Here is a 22,481-nt window from a genome sequence, read left to right as displayed (position 1 = left end):
GCTGTGGCACACCGGCTTAGGTGCTCCGCAGCATGTGGGATCTTCCCAGACCAGGGCTCGAACCTGTGTCACCTGCATTGGCAGGCGGATTCTTATTCACTGCACCGCCAGGGAAGTCCCCATATACCACACTTTATTTGTCCATTTTTTAGTTGATGGACATTTTAGTTGTTTTGACTTTTTGGCCATTTTGAATAATTCTGTTATGAACATTCATGTACAGTTTTCTGTATGGGCATACTTTTTCATTTCTCTTGGGTATATGTCTAGAAGTAGAATTGCAGGGTCATGTGGTAGCTCTATGTTTAACCTTTTGAGGAACTGTCAGACCATTTTTCAAAGTGGCTGCATCATTGTATGTTCTTACTGTAAACGATGTATGAGAGTTCCAGAAGGGTCTTAAATGGAGCTTCTGCCTGTGTGGGGTTGAGGTACTACCCTCCTGGCACATGCATGTGTTCACTAACCTGGGAGCTCTCTGAACCCCATAGTTTAGAAACTTTTATGGAAGTTTCATCATATAGTCATGATTAATAATTAACTCAATCTCCAGCCCCTCTCCCAGAGGATGGGGGTGGGGCTAAAACTTCTGCTTCTAACCCTGGCTCGGTCTTTCTGGTGACCAGCCCCCATCCAGGAGCCCACCCAGAGTTGCCTCATTAGAACAAAAGATGCTCCTATCACCCAGGAAATTCCAAGGGATTTAGGAGCTCTGTGTCAGGAGCCAGGGGCACAGGCCAGGTGTATATTTATTATGTCACACTGCCCTTTCCCTACTGAGTAACTTCGGCACCTCTGTTGAAAATCAATTGATTCTGTATGTGGAGGTTTATTTCTGGACTTTTTATTGTGTTCCACTGATTTGTCTACTCTTATACCAGTACCACACAATTTTAATTAGTATAGTTTTATGTTGATTTGATTACTATAGCTATACTGTATTTTATTAGCTTTTTGTTAAAGGCTGAATTAGAGAAGGCATCTTATATTCACTTGGTTATTACAGCTTTATTTTAATTTATATTAATATAGCTGTAAATCCTTCAAACTTAGTTCTTCTTTTTCAAGATCATTTTGATCCTTTGCACTTCCATATGAATATTAGAATCAGCTTGTAAATTCCTACAAGCAAGCTAGCTGGGGATTTGATTGGGATGATATTGACTCTATAGATCAATTGGGCCATATAACCAACTTAGCAAATCAGTATTCAAGAATACACTACTTTTGTTTAATGATCTATACCAATATAGTTAACTAAACCAATCAGGATGAACTCCACGTTGGCAGGTACTTTTCCACATATATCATGCCAGTGAAAAAACGGTATTTGTAATTATGATCATGGGCACCGTGAGATCGTGAAATGCCTCCTGAATTGTCAAGAAAAGTCACGTGAGTAAGGTTTTGATGTCAGGTTGTTGTGACTGTATCACAACTATTTGAAACTTCACAGTCATATTATAAATTTTTTAAAATTTATTTTATTGAAGTATAGTTTACAATGTTGTGTTAATTTCTGATGTACAGCAAAGTGATTCAGTTATACATATATACATTCTTTTTCCTGTTCTTTTCCATTATGGTTTATCACAGGACATTGAATGTAGTTCCCCGTGCTATACAGTAGGACCTTGTTGTTTATCCATTATATATATAATAGTTTGCATCTGCTGACCTCAAACTTCCAACCCTTCCTTCCCCACTCCTCCCTCCCCATTGGCAACAAGTCTGTTCTCTACGTCTGTGACTCTGTTTGTTTCGTAGATAAGTTCATTTGTGTCATATTTTAGATTTCGCATATAAGTGATATCATCATATGATAAATTTGGATTTCTTTATCAAGTGGGCCTCAATTCAGCTCCATGGTTTGACAAATATATGAAATACCTACTACCTGCCAGCTCTGTGATGTTGAGGTAGGAACATAGGAACAGCCATTTTCCTGCCTCAGAGCCGAGGATGTGTGATCAAATGGAACATTTCATTCGTCTCAGAATCCTGGGTAGCAAAAAGTTTATGATACTATGACTTATTCCGTGGTATTTGTGTTTTCTGTAAAGAGAACCAGAAATGTGAAATTAATCTTTTATCCAAGGTAATACCTTTTGAATTTCCAGTACTGACTACCAGCAGGGCCATGTTTTAATGAACATACATTATATTTCCTCTGAAAGCTTGGCCAAAATAAGAATATTTGTCTCCTCTCTGTAGAGTACATTTTTTTCCATGCAATTCGAAGTGCTGCTTCCATCTTGTCAAAATGGTTAGGGTACCCACAGCCAAGGACAGAGCTGAAAGCAGCACCTGGCAGCCCAGTCAGATGGTTAGAGCTGCATGATTTCCTGAGGCAGCTGTGCGCTGAATGCCTGTCACTGGGAGTGGCAGCTCAAAGTTTGCAGTAATAGTGTCAGGGAGACAAGACATACACCACACACTAGTGAAAAGTAACAGTATGGAAAGTAAGTAACAATGCAAGGTAGGCAGTATGTTACTGAGTGTCACAGAACACACAAATTAGGAAGTCCGGGGCCCTGGAGAGCCTAGCAGAGTTGCTGCAGCACTGGAATACTTCGTGCAGGGAGAGGGAATTGGATAGGCGGGAGGAGTGCTGAGTGCAGGCAGCTGATGAACAAAGGTGGAATGCAGGAATCAACGGGCAGGTGGTGGTCGGGGTAGAGTTGGGCACAGGTGGAGCTGAAGGGCTGGTGGGCACAGGTCCTCTATGCCACCTGGGTGCAGTGGGAAGAAATGGGCAGGAGCCGGACAGGGAGGAAACACAGACTGTTGGGTCTGGCTTCCATCTGGTGTCTAACCATGAACTTCTGAAGGTTTTTTTGTTTGTTTGTTTGTTTGTTTGCGGTACGCGGGCCTCTCACTGTTGTGGCCTCTCCCACTACGGAGCACAGGCTCTGGACGCACAGGCTCAGCGGCCATGGCTCACGGGCCCAGCCGCTCCGTGGCATGTGGGATCTTCCCGGACCGGGGCACAAACCCGTGTCCCCTGCATCGGCAGGCAGACTCTCAACCACTGCGCCACCAGGGAAGCCCCTTCTGAAGGTTTTTTACTAGGAAAAATTATGATAACTGGTGTTACATTCTCAAGATCACAGGACTTCTCATCACAAGTTGTTCATATTATTTTGTTAAATGACACCAGTTGCAGTGCTGGAGTTTAATCTGAATTTTTGTTTCTTAGAGTATCAAAATTCATGATTATTATATCATCAATACGCACCCTCTTTATTGTGAGTGGCACACAGGAAGCCTTGTTTTTGCTTCTCCAATGAAGTGATAAAGAACAGATTGGTGTGCTGACATGGGCAAGTTAGTCAACCTCTCTGTGCCTCCGAGGAGTAATATGTGGGCAGTCAGAGCATCTATCAACTAGACGTGTATCATGAGGATGGCCTGAGCCTGTATCTAGAGTCCTTAGAGCAGTACCTGGCATGCAGAGAACGCTGCACAAGAGTTTGTTAACTGAATCACAGACAATTTTGATAGCAGGTTCCGTCAGGACAGCCCCAACATAAACACTGGAGGTGTCAGGCCTTGTATGAATCTCGTTTTATTCTAAAAAGAGGGTTTTCAAGTGGGGTAGCATCCTGGGGTAGCCCCTAGAGCTTCCTCAGAATGGAGGGTTAGAGCTGGAAGAGGCTTCTGAGAGCAGCCCGTGCTGTGGCTCACCTTGCAGGTGAGGAAACTGAGAATGTGGACAAGACGGTGGGGCCCAGACCACACCACTCATCAGTTAGTGGAAAGACCCAGGTGGAAATCTGAGACTTCTCCCCAGTGCCTTCTTCCTTCTTACTCTGCTGGCACACAATGTGGCTGGACCACTGCAGAGTTTTGATGGTCAGGGTACATAATCATTTTTATGGAGTGTAACTGGCTGAGTTAGTTAATAAGTATTTAAATCTATATCCTGACTGACTTTTATGCCTGCTTGTTCCATTAATTACATAGCAACGTGTTAAAATCTCAAACTCTATTATTAGTGGGTTATTTTTCCTTTTGGTTCTGTCAGTTTTTGCTTTGAACATTAGGCAGTTATATTATTATATCTGCTCAGGATTTTGTAAACTCATTTACATTAGGTGGGTTTTTTTTTTTTCCCTTCAGTCTAAAGTCTCAGACTTTTTTCTTTTTTGGCTGCATTGCTCGACTTGCCGGATCTTAGTTCCCCAACCAGGGACTGAACCTGGGGCCACAGCAGTGAAAGCACCGAGTCCTAACCACTGGGCGGCCAGGGAATTCTAAAGTCTCTGACTTCTAATTGTAGTTTTCTGTACGTTTACATTTAATGTAATGATTGACATGGTTGGGTTTAAAGCCACCACCTTGCTGTTGTGTATTTGTTCCATCTGCCCTTTATTCCTTCTTTTGCCTTCTACTAAATTATTCATGTACTTTAAAAATTTTGTTTCATCTCCTCTATTGTATTTTTGGCATATATATTATGTATGTTAATATATATATTATATATATATATATTTTTTTTGCGGTACGCGGCCTCTCACTGTTGTGGCCTCTCCCGTTGCGGAGCACAGGCTCCAGACACTTAGGCTCAGCGGCCGTGGCTCATGGGGCCCAGCCGCTCCACGGCATGTGGGATCCTCCTGGACCGGGGCACGACCCCGTGTCCCCTGCATCAGCAGGCAGCAGGTGGCAGGCGGACTCTCAACCACTGTGCCACCAGGGAAGCCCTAATATATATTTTATATATTATTTTTGCTAACCTTTTTGGATCTGTGGGTTGGTATATTCTCACCAATTTGTAAAATCTGTACACATTCTCTCTTTAAAAATTTCTTCTGGGGGCTTCCCTGGTGGCACAGTGGTTAAGAATCCGCCTGCCAATGCAGGGAACATGGGTTCGAGCCCTGGTCCAGTAAGATCCCACATGCCATGGAGCAACTAAGCCCACGAGCCACAACTACTGAGCCTGCATGCCGAAAGCCCATGCTTTGCAACAAGAGAAGCCACTGCAGGAGGAGCCTGTGCACTGCAACGAAGAGTAGCCCCCACTTGCTGCAACTAGAGAAAGCCTGCGTGCAACAACGAAGACCCAACGCAGCCAAAAATAAATTTATAAAAAAGAATTTTCTTCTGTTCCATTTCTTTTTCCTTCCTTTTAAGAGTCCAATTTCATGTACATTAGACCTTTCTGATCTTGTCATGGGTCTCTAATACTCTTTTCTGTTATCTTTTTTCCTTATTTTCATTTTTTAAATAACTTTATTTATTTTTGGCTGCGTTGGGTCTTTGTTGCTGTGCGTGGGCTTTCTCCAGTTGTGGCGAGCAGGGGCTACTCTTCATTGCGGTGCATGTGCTTCTCATTGTGGTGGCTTCTCTTGTTGCGGAGCACGGGCTCTAGGCACGCGGGCTTCAGTAGTTGTGGCATGTAGGCTCAATAGTTGTGGCACATGGGCTTAGTTGCTCTGTGGCATGTGGGATCTTCCCAGACCAGGGCACAAACCTGTGTCCCCTGCATTGGCAGGCAGATTCTTAACCACTGTGCCACCAGGGAAGTCCCTTTCCCTGTGTTTTGATTCAGATGATTTCTAGTGATGTGACTTTGAGTTTAAACTTCCTCTCTTCAGCTGTATTCAGTTTTCTAGCGTGTGGCCTTTCTGGTGTCCCAGCTGTTTGCTTGGGCTGCACCAAGATCTCTTCTCTTTGCTTCCACATCTCCGAGTCCTGCAGGACCTCTGCAATCTCTGTTCAGCTCTCATGTAGGACCTGCAGACAGAAGAGGTTCAAAGAACAGTTAGGTTGCTTTAATAAAACTTCCCCCAGTTCTGTTTACTTATGTGTATACATTTATGAAAAAAATAGGGATAATACCGATTCTGTACCCTGCCTCATTCTAGTAATTCTCATCACTGGATATATGGACTAATTGTCAGGGAAAAAAAGCCTTAGACATTATGGAGACAAATCTCCAATATAATTCAATTCTTTAGTCTTAATCAAAACTTGAATTTTTATTTTTGATGTGGACCCTTTTTAAAGTCTTTATTGAATTTGTTACAGTATTGCTTCTGTTTTATGTTTTGGTTTTTTGGCTGCGAGGCATGTGGGATCTTAGCTCCCTGACCAGAGATCAAACCCGCACACCCTGCATTGGAAGGCGAAGTCTTAACCACTGCGCCACCAGGGAAGCCCCATGATTTTATTTTAAAAGGCAGTATTTCTAATATTTGGGAAATTGTATCTATTGCAGCTATTTAAACATGGTGGAAATTTTTGCTATTATCTTAAATGTGTAAGCTTACAAATTTTCACAAAACTAATAGTTTGTTGGGTGCTTACGCAAAAAGCTTTGAGGATCATGAGTCCAACTACCCTTTTCTGTCGCCTGAATCATTGTGAGACACAAATGGGCCTCCCTGTTTTCAGTTTTATCCCACACAGCAGAAAGGTTGATCTTTGTAAAAGTTAAATTGGATCATGTTGCTCACTGCTTGAAATGCCCAGTGGTTTCCCATCTCAGGTGCTAAGGGCCCCCATGGAGCAGCAGCCTCTGAATTGCTCCCTGGCTGTCTCTCCCCTCATGCAGGGCCCCCCAACCCGGGTCCCTGACACACGGAGCATATAGTACTCCTGCCTCTGGGCCATTGCCCTTGCTCTTTGCCCAGAGGTCACTGTGGCCCTGGCTCATGTCCTTCAGGCCTCAGGTCAGAGGTATCCTCCTCCTCTGGTCCTCCTGCCCACCTCTCAGACCTCTCACTCTGCTCTATGTGCTGCTCCTTGGCTGTGCCTATATGTGTTCACACGTGGGTGTGGGTCCTCCGCAAGCACCACCAGGCAGGTGCCCCACCGGGCAGGTGCCCCGTGGTCTCGCTCTCTTCCTGCACCTGTGTCCAGCATGGACACACCCCAGGATGAGAGAACAAAGGTTTGTAAGCCCTTTGGGTGGGGTGTGTCTCCTCCACATCTCCGCTTTCAGCTGCTCCATGTAAAGAGCAGCGATGCTGCTGAACCCCGAGAGCATCTCCTGGTGCTCTTCCTCTGTCTCAATGGATCGTGCATGCTGCTTCCTTTTGGCCCCTTCTTTCACACGTGCTGATGGGACGTGGCTGCCGGGTCTGCTCACTGCTCTCTGTCCAACCCTGGCCTGTGACTGGTATACAACGGGTGCTTACTGAGCACTCGGAATGGATGGAAGGGCTGGTACAAGCCCCCTCTGCTCTGGAGCCTTTTCTGACTATCCCAGTGTCGGTGACCTGTTTCCTTCTCAGAACCGTGTGGTTACCATTTCCACTTGCCTGGCATTGTCCATCTTTTCATCAAGGGGCCTTGTGTCTACATAGGAGTGACATTGTTGAGACACATCAGTTCAATGGGACAGACTCACCCTCTTCATACCTATAGGCCTGGGTTCCCTGCATGCGGTGGACACTGTGTGTTGACGAAAAAATGTGAAAAGCAAGTGAACGTTTCTAGTGAGCGGCCTTACATAAGTTCAACAGCACACAACACATACTCCGAACACAGTCAGTTACTTTATCACAAGGAAGCTTCCGAATGCAAGGCAGAGTGGTGGTTGTCCCCCACCAGAGCACCAGGACCTCGGGACAACACACTGGTCACTTTGACAACTGGTTTGAAAACATCAGTTATACTTGATGGGATGCTCTTTCTTTTGATCGACTGTGTTTTGTTTGAAAATGAAAGGTTCCCCACTTATTATGGATTGGCCAAAAAGTCCGTTCGGGTTTTCCCGTATGGAAAACCTGAACGAACTCATTGGCCAAACCCAATACTTAAATTCTCGTCTCAACACCACCTAAAATCTCTCCCACATATAATAAGTATTTAACGAAACTACTTTTCTTCTGTCTAGGAGATTCTGCCAGGCCTATGTTTCAAAGCAGTGTTAACCCCTGGGGGTTTGTACTATAACCACAAACACATCTACAGCACATGAGACAGGAAGATGTCGCATTCAGAGGGGCACGTTAATTTCCATTTCTTTAGAATGGGTTTTTACACAGAGACCAAGTGCCGGGCTCTGCCACCACCGGAGCCCGACCTGCCTGCGGCCTTCGAAGCTTCCCGCTCACTCCAGGCCCACGGCGTCGGGACGCTGACCCGCGCTCCTGCGCCCCTCCCCTCGTCCCCTCCCCACGCTCCCCTGGACCCTCCCAGCGGGCCCTCCCCACTCTCCTCCCGGAGGACCCTCCCCCTGCCTCGTGGACCCTCCTCACGGACTCTCCCCACTCTTCTCTCCCTCCTCGCCAGCCCGCAGACACTCGCGGTGGGGTCTCACAGCCATTGCAACCGTGGAAACGCGTGGATTTCGGCTGGTAACACGAGGCAGGCTCCGGCCACGCTTGAGGATGCGCGCGTGACGGCAGCGGCAAACCACGGGGCCGGTGCGGAGTGTGCGGGCCCCCGCCCCCTGCCCCCGCCGACCTTGACCCCGGCCCGGCCCCCGCCCCCGCCCCGTCCTGGTTCCCCTCTCTGCGCGGCTCCGTGCGTCGGCTCGGCGGCTCCAAGGCCGCCCTGCTCCGTACCGCGTTTTCCAGGCCGCCAGAAGCCGCGCCTGCGTCGGGCGCCGCGGCCGACGTGCGGGCGCACGGCCGGCGTGCCTCTCCATTGACCAGCCTCTGGTAGCCCCACTGCCGTGCACCGCCGCTATAGGCGGGTGCCGCCGTCAGTCACGGGCCCGGCGCCGGGCCGCGGCGCGCCGCGCGTGTCCCGCCCCTCGCCGCCGCTCGTCGCTCGCCGGCCGGCGGCCTCGCTCGGCCCTCAGCTCCGTGGCGGCGGCGGAAGGCGGCCCGGGCCCTCGCAGGCCCATGGCGGCGGCCGCGGCGCTCCCGGGCGCGGGCGGGCCTCCCGCGGGCGGCGGCGCCGGGGGCGGCGGGGGCGCGGGCGGCGGATCCCCGCCGGGCGGCTGGGCCGTGGCGCGCCTCGAGGGCCGCGAGTTCGAGTACCTGATGAAGAAGCGCTCGGTGACCATCGGGCGCAACTCGTCGCAGGGCTCGGTGGACGTGAGCATGGGCCACTCGAGCTTCATCTCGCGGCGCCACCTCGAGATCTTCACGCCCCCGGGCGGCGGCGGCCATGGCGGGGCGGCCCCGGAGCCGTCGGCGCAGCCCGGGCCCGACGCGGGCGGCGACTTCTACCTGCGCTGCCTCGGCAAGAATGGCGTGTTCGTGGACGGCGTGTTCCAAAGGCGCGGGGCGCCGCCACTGCAGCTGCCGCGCGTGTGAGTGGGGCCCGGGCCGGGGGGGGCGGGCGGACGGGGGTGCGGCCTGGCCGGCGGGACCGGAACCCAGACCACGACCTCTACCCCGACCCGGACCACCGACTCGCGATCCACGACCCCCCTACCCCCACCCACGACCAGGAGGACCCAGATTTGGGTCCTGACCACCCCCCCGGGATCTGCTGCCCCCACCTACAGGACCCAGTCCCCGGCCAGCGATCCCCGCCTGGACCTATACACGAGTAGGACACAGTCAGGACCCAGACTCGGAGCCCCATTCCGACTCCAAGCCCTTGTCCATCTTCCCAACCAGGACCTAGATCCCGACATCAGGGTTCGTTCTTTCTACGGCCAGAACCAGACCCAGATCCCATCATCCCGACCGGATCCCAGTCCATGACCCCAATGTCCCGACCTCATCCACCGTACCCACGACCGGAACACAGACTACAATTCCTGCTCGGGACCCCCATCCTCACCTATCCAAAGCTGGAGGCTCAGGCAGCTGTCCACGTGGGCTGAGGTTTTCTGGGGTACTCTGTGTGTTCTGGGAGTTCGCATATAATTTTCGTAACTAGCATGTAGGTAGTATGGAATAGAAATGTAAAACTCTGGTTGGTGGAACTGCTCAAAACAAAAATCTGTGTCTTCTTAACTGCCGTTGGGTTATCTGTTACTTTCTTTTTGTTCTACACGTTTTCAGTAGTGTATTATTTCAAGCGTGTGTTTTTTAAGCTGAAAGGACTTCGTTTTCTCATTGTGCTTTTTGTAGCCTAAAAATTGAAAGCTCTTGAAGCATGATGGATTTTTAAATCTGTGCTCTGAACCTTAAAATGTTGGAAAACTAGATACTTTCAACATACTTTTTAAAAAATCAATTATTTAGAAATTTTTATAACGTGTTATAGAGTATAATTAAGTGAGCTTCTTGAGGAACTGTCAATCCTGCTACAAAGCAGTTCAGCTTGGTTCTGTGGTTTTGTGAAGTTATCATTTAGTCTGCTTGAAAAACAAATTTGCTCTCTAGGAAATGCTAGTTATTCCTCAGGGGCTTTCTAGATTATTCCAAGTAGAACCTTTCTCCATAAACTGGAATTTTTGACTGCTTTCAGTTGTTGGAGATGGTGATAAGAGCTCTTGCTTTTCTTTATTTCTTCACTTTTGTATGTGGGTGCTGTGTTACTGTTTAGCCTGGAAAGCTGCACCAGCTGGTTCCTTAAATCTTGATGGGAACGTTATTTTTCAAACCAGAACGCTGTTTGTGTGTATTTGTACTATAGATTGCATAAAATCGATAGTAGGGACCTGATGGCAGCTTTTTAATTTGATGGTTTGTTGTTTACAAATAACTTGGCATCACAGCAAAGGGCATTATATTTTTACTCTGAGGACTTTGAGGTTTTTAAAGAAAATTCTGTTATTGCCATTCAGCCAAAACCATTTGCGTTGACATACCAAACATGGAAATAAATTGATTTTTCTGCGAGGGAGCAGAATTCAGACTTTTGAGGAGTGGAGTGAGGCTTTCAGAGGAGATGAGTAAGAAGGGCGCTGGGGGGACTTCCCTGGTAGTCCAGGGGTTAAGACTCCATGCTTCCAATGCAGGGGGTGCGGGTTTCATCCTGGGGAGCTAAGATCCCACGTGCCACGTGGCAGGGACCAAAAAAAGAAAACCAACAACAACAAAAAACAAAACAAAACAAAAAAAGGTGATGGGTAGATGCGGGGTCTCTGGCCTTCATCTCCAGCTAGTGTACAGTGGACCACCAAGCCTACCACCAGCCCTGGACTTCTGGGCCTGGGAACCTCTGCCCATACTGACAGAGGGGAGTGGTTTTTTTCATGGAAGGGGTTTTGGCAGTTTTACAGTGTGAGATGAGTGGATAACTGTTAGGATTTTGCAGCACCTCCCTTTTTGTAAGGCATTGTTTCCAAGTTGGTGTAGGGTGATCATAGATACAGGTTATAGGAAAAAAACTGTGTAAAGACGATTGGTGCTAGCTAAATGCAGAGAAATTGTTTTAAAAATCTTTTTCTTGAAATTAATCTCAGTTTTATGTTCCAAGTTCTTTTTAACATTAAAAAAATTAAATTGTGAAAGTTTAAAAGCAAATGTAACTTAGAGTGATTACGCAGAGGTTGAAATTTTTTTTCTTTTTGGCCACGCCTAATGCATGCGGGATCTTAGTTCCCTGACCAGGGGTTGTACCCACGCCTCCTGCAGTGGAAGTGCAGAGTTTTAACCACTGGACCACCAGGGAAGTCCCCAGAGGTTAATAAGTATTCTTACTGTTTGTTTCACACTTGCTTACTGAATTGAAAAATCACTGAGGAGTTTTAAAAATATGACAGCCTATGGTTGCTCTCTTATTTGAATAAAAATGACTTTATTCCAATTTTAAAATGAACTTAAATTTTGTAGTTAGTATTAAAAGTTTATATACAGAGAACTTGGAAGAGTATATAAACACTTTAGGCTTAAAGTATGGTTCACTATTTTATTAAAATACTAAAGTATTAATTTGGGAGGAATAGAGGAAAATGAGGAGTGTGATCCTGTATGTTGGTGTCGTGAGTATTTTAAATGGTTTGGGTAAGATCTGAGTACAAGCACCTTCTCCATGGTGGTTGGTAAGTTCCATGCCTAGTGAGGACCCGTACGTGAGTGTGTATGTTGCGGGGGCGGGGGTTTGAGCTGAATATGTACAAGAGTGCCATAGTGTGTGGTTTTCCAGAAAACAAGTGATTTCCAAAAATTCTTGGTTTTTGGCCAAGTATGCAGGGCTGTGTGTACAGAGATGCAACTTTTTCCTCCCCAGGAGCGTCTGACTTGTTGGAGGTTCAGGTGTTATTGGGACTCGGGGGGGGGAGGTGGTCTGTGGAGTGGTCTAGGTGGGGGAGCCCTGGGCCACCTGGGCCGGGCTCCTGAAGTGGGCAGGTAGAGTGACCTTGCAGGTGTGGCTGGGCCAGCATCCTGGCACTGGAGAGATAGAATTCAGGCTGGAAAGGACTTTGGGGACAGGTTTGTGGAGCATGATGTTTGCCTGGGCCTGGTGGGGGAGTATTTTCACAGTGGTCAACGAGAGAATGAAGAATGTTCTCTTTGAGGACAGGGTCCTTGTTTGTCTAAGGACCTGGTCTGGCGCCTGAGTGAGCAGTAAAGTGTTTCAGGAAGATCTGTTGGGCAGGAATGTCTGGTTTTGCTGCTGTTGCTCTTCTTGTGGCCATGGTAGCAAACTAAGCATAATTTATAAATAAAAATAAACAACTCTTTAACAGTTGTTTATACTTTGAAATGTCAAGTGAATTTGATGTATTTTTCGATCAGTAAGATCCTAAATATCTAATAGCCAAGCATAAATAGAACAAGTTGAATTTACTATTGCCCAAAGATATTTAACATGCAGAACTGCAGTTGTGTTTATTTAGAAAGTGACCCTGTTTCTATGCTGAATTAACTGCCTATGGGTTGGTGATACAGCAAACCTCCTCTTTCTTATGTGGCATGTTTTATCTTGCAGATGAAGTTTGGTAATGTCACACTTGAAGACTTCCTCACTAAATCACAGGTAGCATCCTCTAAGGTGAGGACAGGAGAAAGCTGAGCAGACAGTGGCTTCTGGAGCTTCGCAGGTGAAGACTCCAAGAAGAGAACTGAAGGATCTCACAGTGACTCGGTCCTGCTTAGATAAAAGGGATTGGGCAGAACCAAGTTTCCCAGAGAATACCAGTACCAGGAAGAAGGAAATAAGAAGGGGAGTGCCAAGAGAGGAGAGCCTCAGGAAAAGGACAGTGACCTGCAGTGTCACCCTCCATGGGAAGCCATGGGCTTGGTGATTAGGATGTTTTGGAGGATGAGGAAGGAGATGGGGTGTGGGACTCCGGGGTGAAGAGAGAGAGGAGGGAGTGGGGGTGTAAGAAGTGTTTGTGAGGGGGTGTGTGTGGATATTCTAAGGAGGGCAGAGGCGATATTAGGGTTAGAAGGAGTAGAAACCATGTGGATCACCAGGGTGAAGTGGGTGGGGGAACCACTGAGAGATGTAGCTGAGGCCCAAAGAATGGACACAGATGAGGTGTGGAGGTTAGAGTTCCCAGTAGGAGATGATAAAATGAGGGTGTCTTCTTTTTTAAAAATTTTTATTGGAGTATAATTGATTTACAATGTTTTGTTAGTTGCAGTAAAGTGAACCTGTTACACAATTACATATATCCACTCTTTCTTAAATTCTTTTCCTAATATAGGCCATTACAGAGTATTGAGTAAGAGTTTCTTGTGCTATACAGTAGGTCCTTATTAGTTATCTATTTTATATATAGTAGTGTGTATGTGTCAATCCCAGTCTTCCAATTTATCCCTCGCCTACCTTTACACACCCCCACCATAACCATAAGTTTATTTTCTACATCTGTAACTCTATTTAGGTTTTGTAGATAAGTTCATTTGTAGCCTTTTTTTAGATTCTACATATAAGCAATATCATATGATATTTGTCTTTCTCTGTCTGACTTACTTCGCTCAGTATGAGAATCTCTAGGTCCATCCATGTTGCTGCAAATGGCATTATTTTGTTCTTCTTTTATGGCTGAGTAATATTCCATTGTATATATGTACCACATCTTCTTTAACCATTCCTCTGTTGACGGACATTTAGGTTGCTTCCATGTCCTGGCTATTGTGAATAGTGCTGCAGTGAACACTGGGGTGCATGTATCTTTTCGAATTATGGTTTTCTCAGGATATATGCCCAGGAGTGGGATTGCTAGCTCATATGGTAGCTCTATTTTCAGTTTTTTAAGGAACCTCCATACTGTGCCCCATAGTGGCTGTACCAGTTTGCATTCCCACCAAAATGAGGGTGTCTTCTTTTCTTTATTTAACGCTGCGTTGGGTCTTTGTTGCTGTGCGCGGACTTCCTCTAGTTTTGGAGAGCGGGGGCTACTCTTTGTTGTGGTGTGCGGACTTCTCATTGTGGTGGCTTCTCTTGTGGAGCACGGGCTCTAGGCTCATGGGCTTCAGTAGTTGTGGCACATGAGCTCAGTAGTTGTGGTGCACGGGCTTAGTTGCTCCATGGCATGTGGGATCTTCCTGGACCAGGGCTTGAACCTGTGTCCCCTACGTTGCCAGGCGGATTCTTAACCACTGTGCCACCAGGGAAGTCCCGAAGTTGTCTTCTGAGAAGACCTAAGCAGAGCCACTAGTGAGGTCTGGCGTGTTTTTTTGTTTCAGGGCTGCAGGGTTGGCTGAAACACCTTCATTTTATGACCTGAGACTGACCAGCTGTAGGCAGAGCTAAGATCTGGGGTCTAGGATGGCTGGAGTCCAGGACCCAGAAGTGGGCGACACGTAATGGCAGATCCATAGCAGAGCAGCGGAGGTGCTTTACACTTCGGAAAGTGCTCAGTTTACAAATTAATTGCTTTTAATGACCACTATGTATTTTTTTAAAAAGCTACAATATATATTCATTTGGCAAATTGAAATACGTTTTTATTATCACTGATTTGTAGACATTGGGAACACAGTGCAGCTATTTTAGCATGATTGTTACTTGACTAAGTTAAAAATAACCCAGTAACCAGCTTACTTGCACTTTACCTGGTGTTTAGTAGTTCTTCTAGTGGTAAAGCTCAGTCTATTCATTTTAATGTTTACTTAAGGAATAGTTTAAGATGGTTAGATTTTAAATAATTTTAATTTCTAACAGAATTTGAAAACAAGCGTACATGGTGGGACCTGTCACCTGTAGTGGTCATTTGTGTGCCAGCTAACTGTATCAGGAGAAGGCAAGGATGGGCTTTGGGGCTGGACGGACTGGAGTCAAATTCCAGCCCTGCCGCTTAACCTGAGTTTTAGTTCTCTTACTTTTAACAGGGATAATAACTGACATTGTGTGGCACGGTTAGCACCATGCCTGTGCCCTTGCCCTTGTTAGACATCAGGGGCTGCTTGTATTTTAGCTATCACAGTGTCCTGGTGTGGAGGGGCCTATGGAGATCTAACGTGACAGAAAATATGACATGGGGGTGAAAATGTCCTCAAGGGGCCAGCACTCTCCAACTTGCTCATAGCTCCACACACATGCACACGTGTGTGCAGTAAATTGATCAAGAGCCTCTGGGAACAGTGAGCAAAGTTTGAAATTTCTTCAGCTGGGAAAAGTTGTCTTTTCGCTGCCAGGACCTGAGGATAAAGCCAGGCCATGGGACGAGGATGGTGTCGTCCAGCACGCCAGGCTACGAGAGGTCTGTCTGGGGGTGCCCTCTCTCCCAGAGCCTCTGTTCTGGTTCTCCTCCACTCCAGTATGTCGGCTTCACCACAAACCTTCCCAGTTTCAGGGGGAAAGGAAAAGTGCCTCTGCCTTGGGGGCAAAGTCAGGAAAAGGAACTGGTTAAAAGTCATGTCCTGTTTGCCGTCTGATTTGAAGGATTCTTGTTCATTAATGCCATTGGCCAAACTCATTTTGTAAATGAAGGATGGCTTCTCTGTCCAGTCGAAGAACTTTGCAATTTACAGTATACTGTTTTTCTTTTTAAAATTGCCTTTTTATTGAAGTGTAATGAACTGCATACACTTTTTTTTTTGCGGTATGTGGGCCTCTCACTGCTGTGGCCTTTCCCACTGCGGAGCACAGGCTCCGGACGTGCAGGCTCAGCGGCCATGGCTCACGGGCCCAGCTGCTCCGCGGCATGTGGGATCCTCCCGGACCGGGGCACGAACACGTGTGCCCCGCATCGGCAGGCGGACTCTCAACCACTGAGCCACCAGGGAAGCCCCCGCATACACTTTTTTAAAGAAATTATTTCTCATTTATTTATTTTGTTGCGCCAGGTGTTAGTTGTGGCAGGTGGGCTCCTTAGTTGCGGCTTGCCGGCTCCTTAGTTGTGGCAGGCGGGCTCCTTAGTTGCAGCATGCAAACTCTTAGTTGTGGCATGCATGTGGGATCTAGTTCCCTGACCAAGGGTCGAACCCGGGCCCCCTGCATTGGGAGAGCAGAGTCTTAATCCACTGCGCCACCAGGGAAGTCCCACAAACCACGTTTACTTTTTAAAATTTTTTTATTTATTTATGTATGTACGTATGTATGTATGTACGTTTGTCGGCGTTGGGTCTTCGTTGCTGTGCGCAAGCTTTCTCAAGTTGCGGCGAGCGGGGGCTACTGTTCGTTGCGGTGCGCGAGCTTCTCATTGCAGTGGCTTCTCTTGTTGCGGGGCATGGGCTCGAGGCGCGTGGGCTTCAGTAGTTGCAACATGTGGGCGCTAGAGCGCAGCCTCAGTAGTTGTGGCACACGGGCTTAGTTGCTCCGTGGCATGTGGGATCTTCCCGGACCAGGACTTGAACCCGTGTCCCCTGCATTGGCAGGTGGATTCTTAACCACTGTGCCACCAGGGAAGTTCCCCCATATACTTTTGAAACTTGGGCCATGGTCTCTTTCTTAGAGGCAGTGAGGACCTGAAGCTGGGCTCCCCTGCAGCCCTCGAATGTCAGCCGTGTGCTTTTCAGACATTCAAAGTGCTGTGGACCCCCTAGGAGGGATAGGTCATGGAGCCCATTCTTGGGACTAGCCTGTCAGCAACATTTTCCGCTGTCAAGCTGGGTGAGGCAGAACGTTCCCTCCTCATCACCTTGTGCTGGAACTTGTCTTCTTGTTTGACTTTCTCCCCTGCTGGTCCTCCAAGGTGGGGACCAGGTCCTACACGTTTTTGTACCCCCTGGTAATGGCACAGATCCATCATCACTTGGTACATATATAATATACATGTGCAGGGACTTCCCTGCAGTCCAGTGGTTTAAGACTTCACCTTCTAACGAGGGGGGTGCAGGTTCAATCCTTGATCAGGGAGCTAAGATCCCACATGCCTCAGGGCCAAAAAACCAAGACATAAAACAGAAGCAATATTGTAACATTCAATATAGACTTTAAAAATGGTCCACGTCAAAAAAAATCTTAAAAAAAAATAACATACATGTGCCTGTTGGCTGCTGATTTAGGACATTACTGTTACTTGAATATTCTCAAATGTTGATCATTTAGTGTCATGATTCTAGTCAGGTGTGGCTCCCCCATTTATGGTACCCTGTTCATCAGCAGGTCTCATCTAGATACACAGTTGCAGAAGCACAGCATAGCTTCATGCATAATTGGTGGAAATATTCCACAAGACGAGGCAGCAGCCTCAGTAACAGTAGCAAGTTTTTCCACTGTGAAAATTCAACGATTCTTGCTTTGCTGAGGAGAAAGGTTTTTTTGTGTTTTAAATGAAGAAAAGAGGATTTCTAAAATAAGGAAGCTTTTAGCCAAAGTAATTAGCATTTTGGATAGTATTCTTATCTGTTTAACATTTTTGTGTAGCTCATGTTTTCTTTTATGTCTGGGTTTTGGAGAGTTTACAATATCTTAACGATAATACAGTAAGTCAGCTCCCACACTTCTGGTCCTAGTTTTTTTTTAAAAAATAAATTTATTTTTGGCTGCGTTGGGTCTTCGTTGCTGTGCGCAAGCTTTCTCTCGTTGCGGCGAGCGGATGCTACTCTTCGTTGCAGTGCGCGGACTTCTCGTTACAGTGGCTTCTCTTGTTGTGGAGCACCAGCTCTAGGCGTGTGGGCTCAGTAGTTTTGGCACACGGGCTCAGTAGTTGTGCCTCACGGGCTCTAGAGCACAGGCTCTGTAGTTGTGGTGCATGGGCTTAGTTGTTCCGCAGCATGTGGGATCTTCCCAGACCAGGGCTCGAAGACCGTGTCCCCTGCATTGGCAGGCGGATTCTTTTTTTTTTTTTGCGATACGCGGGCCTCTCCTCACTGTTGTGGCCTCTCCCGCTGCGGAGCACAGGCTCCGGACGCGCAGGCTCAGCGGCCATGGCCCATGGGCCCAGCCGCTCCGTGGCATGTAGGATCCTCCTGGACTGGGGCACGAACCCGCGTCCCCTGCATCGGCAGGCTGACTCTCAACAACTGCGCCACCAGGGAAGCCCGGCAGGCGGATTCTTAACCACTATGCCACCAGGGAAATCCCTGGTCTTAGCTTATAATGAGGATTTTTTGAATTTGCTAATGAAACACAGTACACCAGGGCACGTTGAAGGCGGCACACATTGCCATGTCTTTGATTTGAAGCAGCTTGAGCACCATGACAAAGTGTTACTGCCATCATCCCCGGAAGTGGCTGCAGGGAGATTAGAAAGTACCTCGTAGGAAGCTCCCTTTCCTAGCATGCCTCAGTTTCTGGAGTATATGTTTGGTGCCCTGCTGAGAATTCCATAGGGATTTTAGACATTATTTGGCTTTTGCTGCCGTTTGTCATTTGCAGAGTGCTTCTGTATCTTATCTTGTCCAGTGAAAGGTATCAGAGTACAACAGTGGTTCTCATTGGGGTACCCTTCCCTTCCCCAGAATATTCGGCAATCTCTGGAAACATGTTAGGTTGGTACGATTGGGAGGGGGTGCAACTGGCCTCTAGTGGGCTGGGGCCAGGGATGCTGCCAAAAATAATGCGATACACAGCAGGATGATCCTGCCCCAAGCATCAGTGGTAGGACGGTGGAGACCCCTGGAGCACAGTGATCTTAGCAGTCAGTAACAGTGGGATGTTATTCTTAACCCCATAGATGGTGAATTTTAATAACTTACAAATGGTACCTATTTAAAACCTTTAAAGTACCAAAGCGTTTGTTTCTAATTCAGTGGCAGGTGCCTTTCTGAAACGAAGCCTGAAGTGGAGAGGCCTGGCATAGAATCTTTCTCTTTGCAGCTTTGCAAGGATGCTCACAGGAAGCAATCCTAAATCTTAACCTGGGTTGTAAGGAGATTGGCCTTAGTACTTTGGGGAGTAGCCTGATGTTCTCCCCCTTGGAATATGTGCGCTCAGGCATATCCAGTGGCTTTAGTTAGGTTGGTCAAATTACTTCACAAGCATTTACGGTTAATGAGAAGAACATTGAGTTGTCTTAGTGGAGTTGTTCCAGTTTTCTGTGGTCTTGGTTCTCCTGGAAAACGAACTGATGGTGTGAGGGAGTGTGAATTAGTGTCACTACAACCACACTGTGAAAGACTGCTGTCAGATGCCATTTTCTCATAGTATTTAGTCACCAGTAATCGGCAGTATGAAACTCATCTTTTGACTCTTGAACAGATGGGATACAGAAAACCCTAAACAAGTAGGTTGGAGACTGTTGTGTTTTTCTGGTCTTTTTCAGACTGTAATAGCATTTTGAGTGCATAAGTGATGTATTAAAAATACTATGTTTTTGCCACTTCTAAACTTTTGGAGGATGTTAGGTTTATGAGCATCAGTTTTACAGCTGTTTGAGCTGGGTGGAGGAAGATGTGGTTTAAATGTAAACTGTCCATTCTGGTTCCTCCTTGAGTCTTGTGTTCCCATTTTGCCTAGTCTCCTTCTGGACTTGCCCACATGTGTTTTAAACGCTGCTCATATCCTGTACCTTGGCACTCAAGTGTTCTGTGGGCTGGGCTCATTCATCCTCAGGTTGTACACTTACCGGGACTGTGGCCTGTGACCTTGAGTAGTGCCAGGAACCTGATAAGGACTCAAGTGTCTGTTGGTGAATTTGTTTGTAGGCTGCAAGGTTTGTGTTTGATAGATATTGCACCAAAGGAAACAGTTTAGAACAGTTATAAATAAAATTAAATTCACTCTTTGATTCTACAATTCCCTGCACTTGTCTTCTTGTTTATATTGATGGTGGACCATCCTAAGTGGGCTTTTTGGTTTTGTATATATGTTTTTTAAAGTTAAAGTTGATTGATACATGGAGGGGGTCAGGGGAAGCCTGGATACATGTGGACAGAATTTCCTGTAGTTGAATAAAAATGTCCTTGATGATGTGCATTGATCATATAACGGTTGTCATGCTGCAGGGTAACTTCTGTAGACCTGTTCCAGGAGCAAGTCAGACCATGCAGTTTTCTTTTCTTCAGTGTTGCTCCATGCTAGACAAGGTGGATCTAGTCTTGCCTACATCCCTGCAAATATGTCTTCACTTCTCCCACAGAGCAGGTGCACAGATCCTGGCTCCTATGGCCTCGTGCCTTAGGCTGGAGGAGGGCCAGTCTCCTAGTGGTTCTTCTGGCTTAGGACTTTTGCAGAGGTCTGGGGAGATCCTTCTGGGATTGCCCAGTCCAGAGCGTGTCCTTGTCCTAATGAGGTGGTCCAACTTTAACCCCCACTCCTGCCCCACCTCTGAAAGTTATACTTTATTTTCCATTGATCTTTTATTTTGTTCTCTCTTAAAAGTTGTCTTTCAGAGTGTTCATTTTCTCATTGATGCAAATTTATCTGTTAGTCACAGTTTTGAAAAATATCTAGTTCTTTATAACATCTGTGGGTTCCTAGTAACCAGGCATTCAATGTTTAGGGTTTCTTTTCCTGTGTATCTCTAATGGGAAGAGCTTTACTTTTATAAATAAATTTTTAAAATATTTATTTATTTATTTCTTGGTCTCAGTTGTGGCACGCAGGATCTTTGTTGCCAGGTGCGAGATCTTTGTTGCGGTATGCAGGATCTTTTAGTTGCGGGCACACAGGATCTTTTAGTTGCGGCATGCAGGATCTAGTTCCCTGACCAGGGATGGAACCTGGGCCCCCTGCATTGGTAGAGCAGAGTCTTAACCGCTGGACCACCAGGGAAGTCCGTATAAATAATTTTTAAAGTGATTTTAGTATTTTGGGAATGACGATTATTTGACCGCTTTTATTTGTGACTGGCTTGTATACTTACGCCATTATTTGTTAAAGTAGTGCGCCAAGCCTTGGTTAGAGTTGTTGGAGGACACCTCATGCTGTTGGAACAGCATCCTGGCTTGGCTGCAGATTAACTTTGGGCATCTGACTAAGCCTCTGTGAGTCATTGCATTGTCTGTAGGTTGAGGTGGAGCTCAACTGAGAAGGCTGGTTGAGCATCCCTCACCTCCTGGTGTCCAGTATCCCTAGGTAGCTCTGGATCAGCCTAGGTCTCCTTTCTGTTCTTTGGAGGGCAGCTTTCCAGGGGCTTCACTTAAGAATCACATCCCAGAGGTTGCTTGTTATTCCCCTCTCTGTGTTATTCTCCACAAACCTCTTCATGTAGGAAGGGTTGAGGGTGGGCTGAGAATGACTAAGGCAGGCACTGTATGCTCATCAGGCTACTGAAACACTGTCATAATGTCACTTTGGCCAAGGGAAGGCAAGAGCCCCTCCCCCTGTGGCTGAGCTATTTAATCTCTTAACCTCAGGGTCCTCTTCTGTAAATATGGATATTACTGAATCGACTTCATGGGGTTGTTGTATGGATTGCCTTTGCCTGACTCAGGAGAGTTGATGAATGAATATTAATATTCTCTAAAGAAAACATCTTAAATTTCTTGTCTCAAGTATTTTGATTGGAGAGTTTAATCCATTTACATTTAAAGTAATTACTGATAAGGAAGGACTCTGCTATTTGTTTTATTTTCAACGTCTTAAGAGTTTTTTGGTTCCTCATTTCCTCCCTAACTGCCTTCTTTTATGTTCAGTTGATTTTTTTGTAATCAACTGTTTTATCTTCTCAATTCCTTTTGAGTGTATTTTTAAGATATTTTCTTTATGGTTACCATGTGGGTTACATTTAATATCCTAAATTTAAAACAGTCTATTTTGAATTGATATCAACTTCAAAAACAAAAACTCTACTCCTATACAGTTCCTCTTTCTCCCTTTTATGTTTTGTCACAAATTACATCTTCATACATATGTGCCAAATAACATAGATTTTTTTTTTTTTTTTTTTGGTTGCGTTTTGCATTTTCCAGGATCTTAGTTCCCTGACTGGGCATTGAACCCGGGGCCACAGCAGTGAAAGTGCCGAGTCCTAACCTGGACTGCCAGGGAACTCTCAGATTTATAATTATTTTTATGCATTTGTTTTTCTGGGTTTTTTTTTGCAGTATGCGGGCCTCTCACTGTTGTGGCCTCGCCCGTTGCAGAGCACAGGCTCCGGAATTGCAGGCCCAGTGGCCATGGCTCATGGGCCCAGCCACTCTGCAGCATGTGGGATCCTCCCGGACCAGGGCGCGAACCCGCGTCCCCTGCATTAGCAGGTGGACTTCCAACCACTGCGCCACCAGGGAAGCCCCATTTGTTTTTTGAATCCTGTAGGAAAGTGGAGTTACAAACCATAGTCACAATACTAATTTTTATGTTTTCTTATGTGTTTATCTTCACTGGAAATCTCTTTTTCTTTGTATGACTTTGAGTCATTGTTTACTGGTCTTTCATTTCAACCTGAAGGACAC

General features: G+C 46.5%; 1 protein-coding gene and 1 non-coding gene across 3 annotated transcripts in view; one reads left to right on the top strand and one right to left on the bottom strand.

Moving 5' to 3' along the window:
• The first annotated feature begins 8,726 nt into the window (after positions 1-8,726).
• FOXK2 (forkhead box K2) overlaps positions 8,727-22,481 on the top strand; it is a 71,110-nt gene continuing 57,355 nt past the window's right edge. The window contains exon 1 of one of the 2 annotated variants that reach the window (XM_073798357.1): positions 8,727-9,217. In XM_073798357.1, coding sequence (XP_073654458.1) covers positions 8,805-9,217 — 413 coding nt within the window. In that variant the 5' untranslated portion in view covers positions 8,727-8,804. The remainder of the gene's footprint in view (positions 9,218-22,481) is intronic. The other variant, XM_033847818.2, reaches the window with a different exon arrangement.
• Positions 20,787-20,859, bottom strand: TRNAG-ACC (transfer RNA glycine (anticodon ACC)). The gene has a single exon. It is a non-coding gene; the product is annotated as a tRNA-Gly (tRNA).

Source organism: Tursiops truncatus, chromosome 20, assembly GCF_011762595.2.
Source record: "Tursiops truncatus isolate mTurTru1 chromosome 20, mTurTru1.mat.Y, whole genome shotgun sequence".
Taxonomy (NCBI): Eukaryota; Metazoa; Chordata; class Mammalia; order Artiodactyla; family Delphinidae; genus Tursiops; species Tursiops truncatus.
This window is presented reverse-complemented; position numbering and strand designations above follow the sequence as displayed.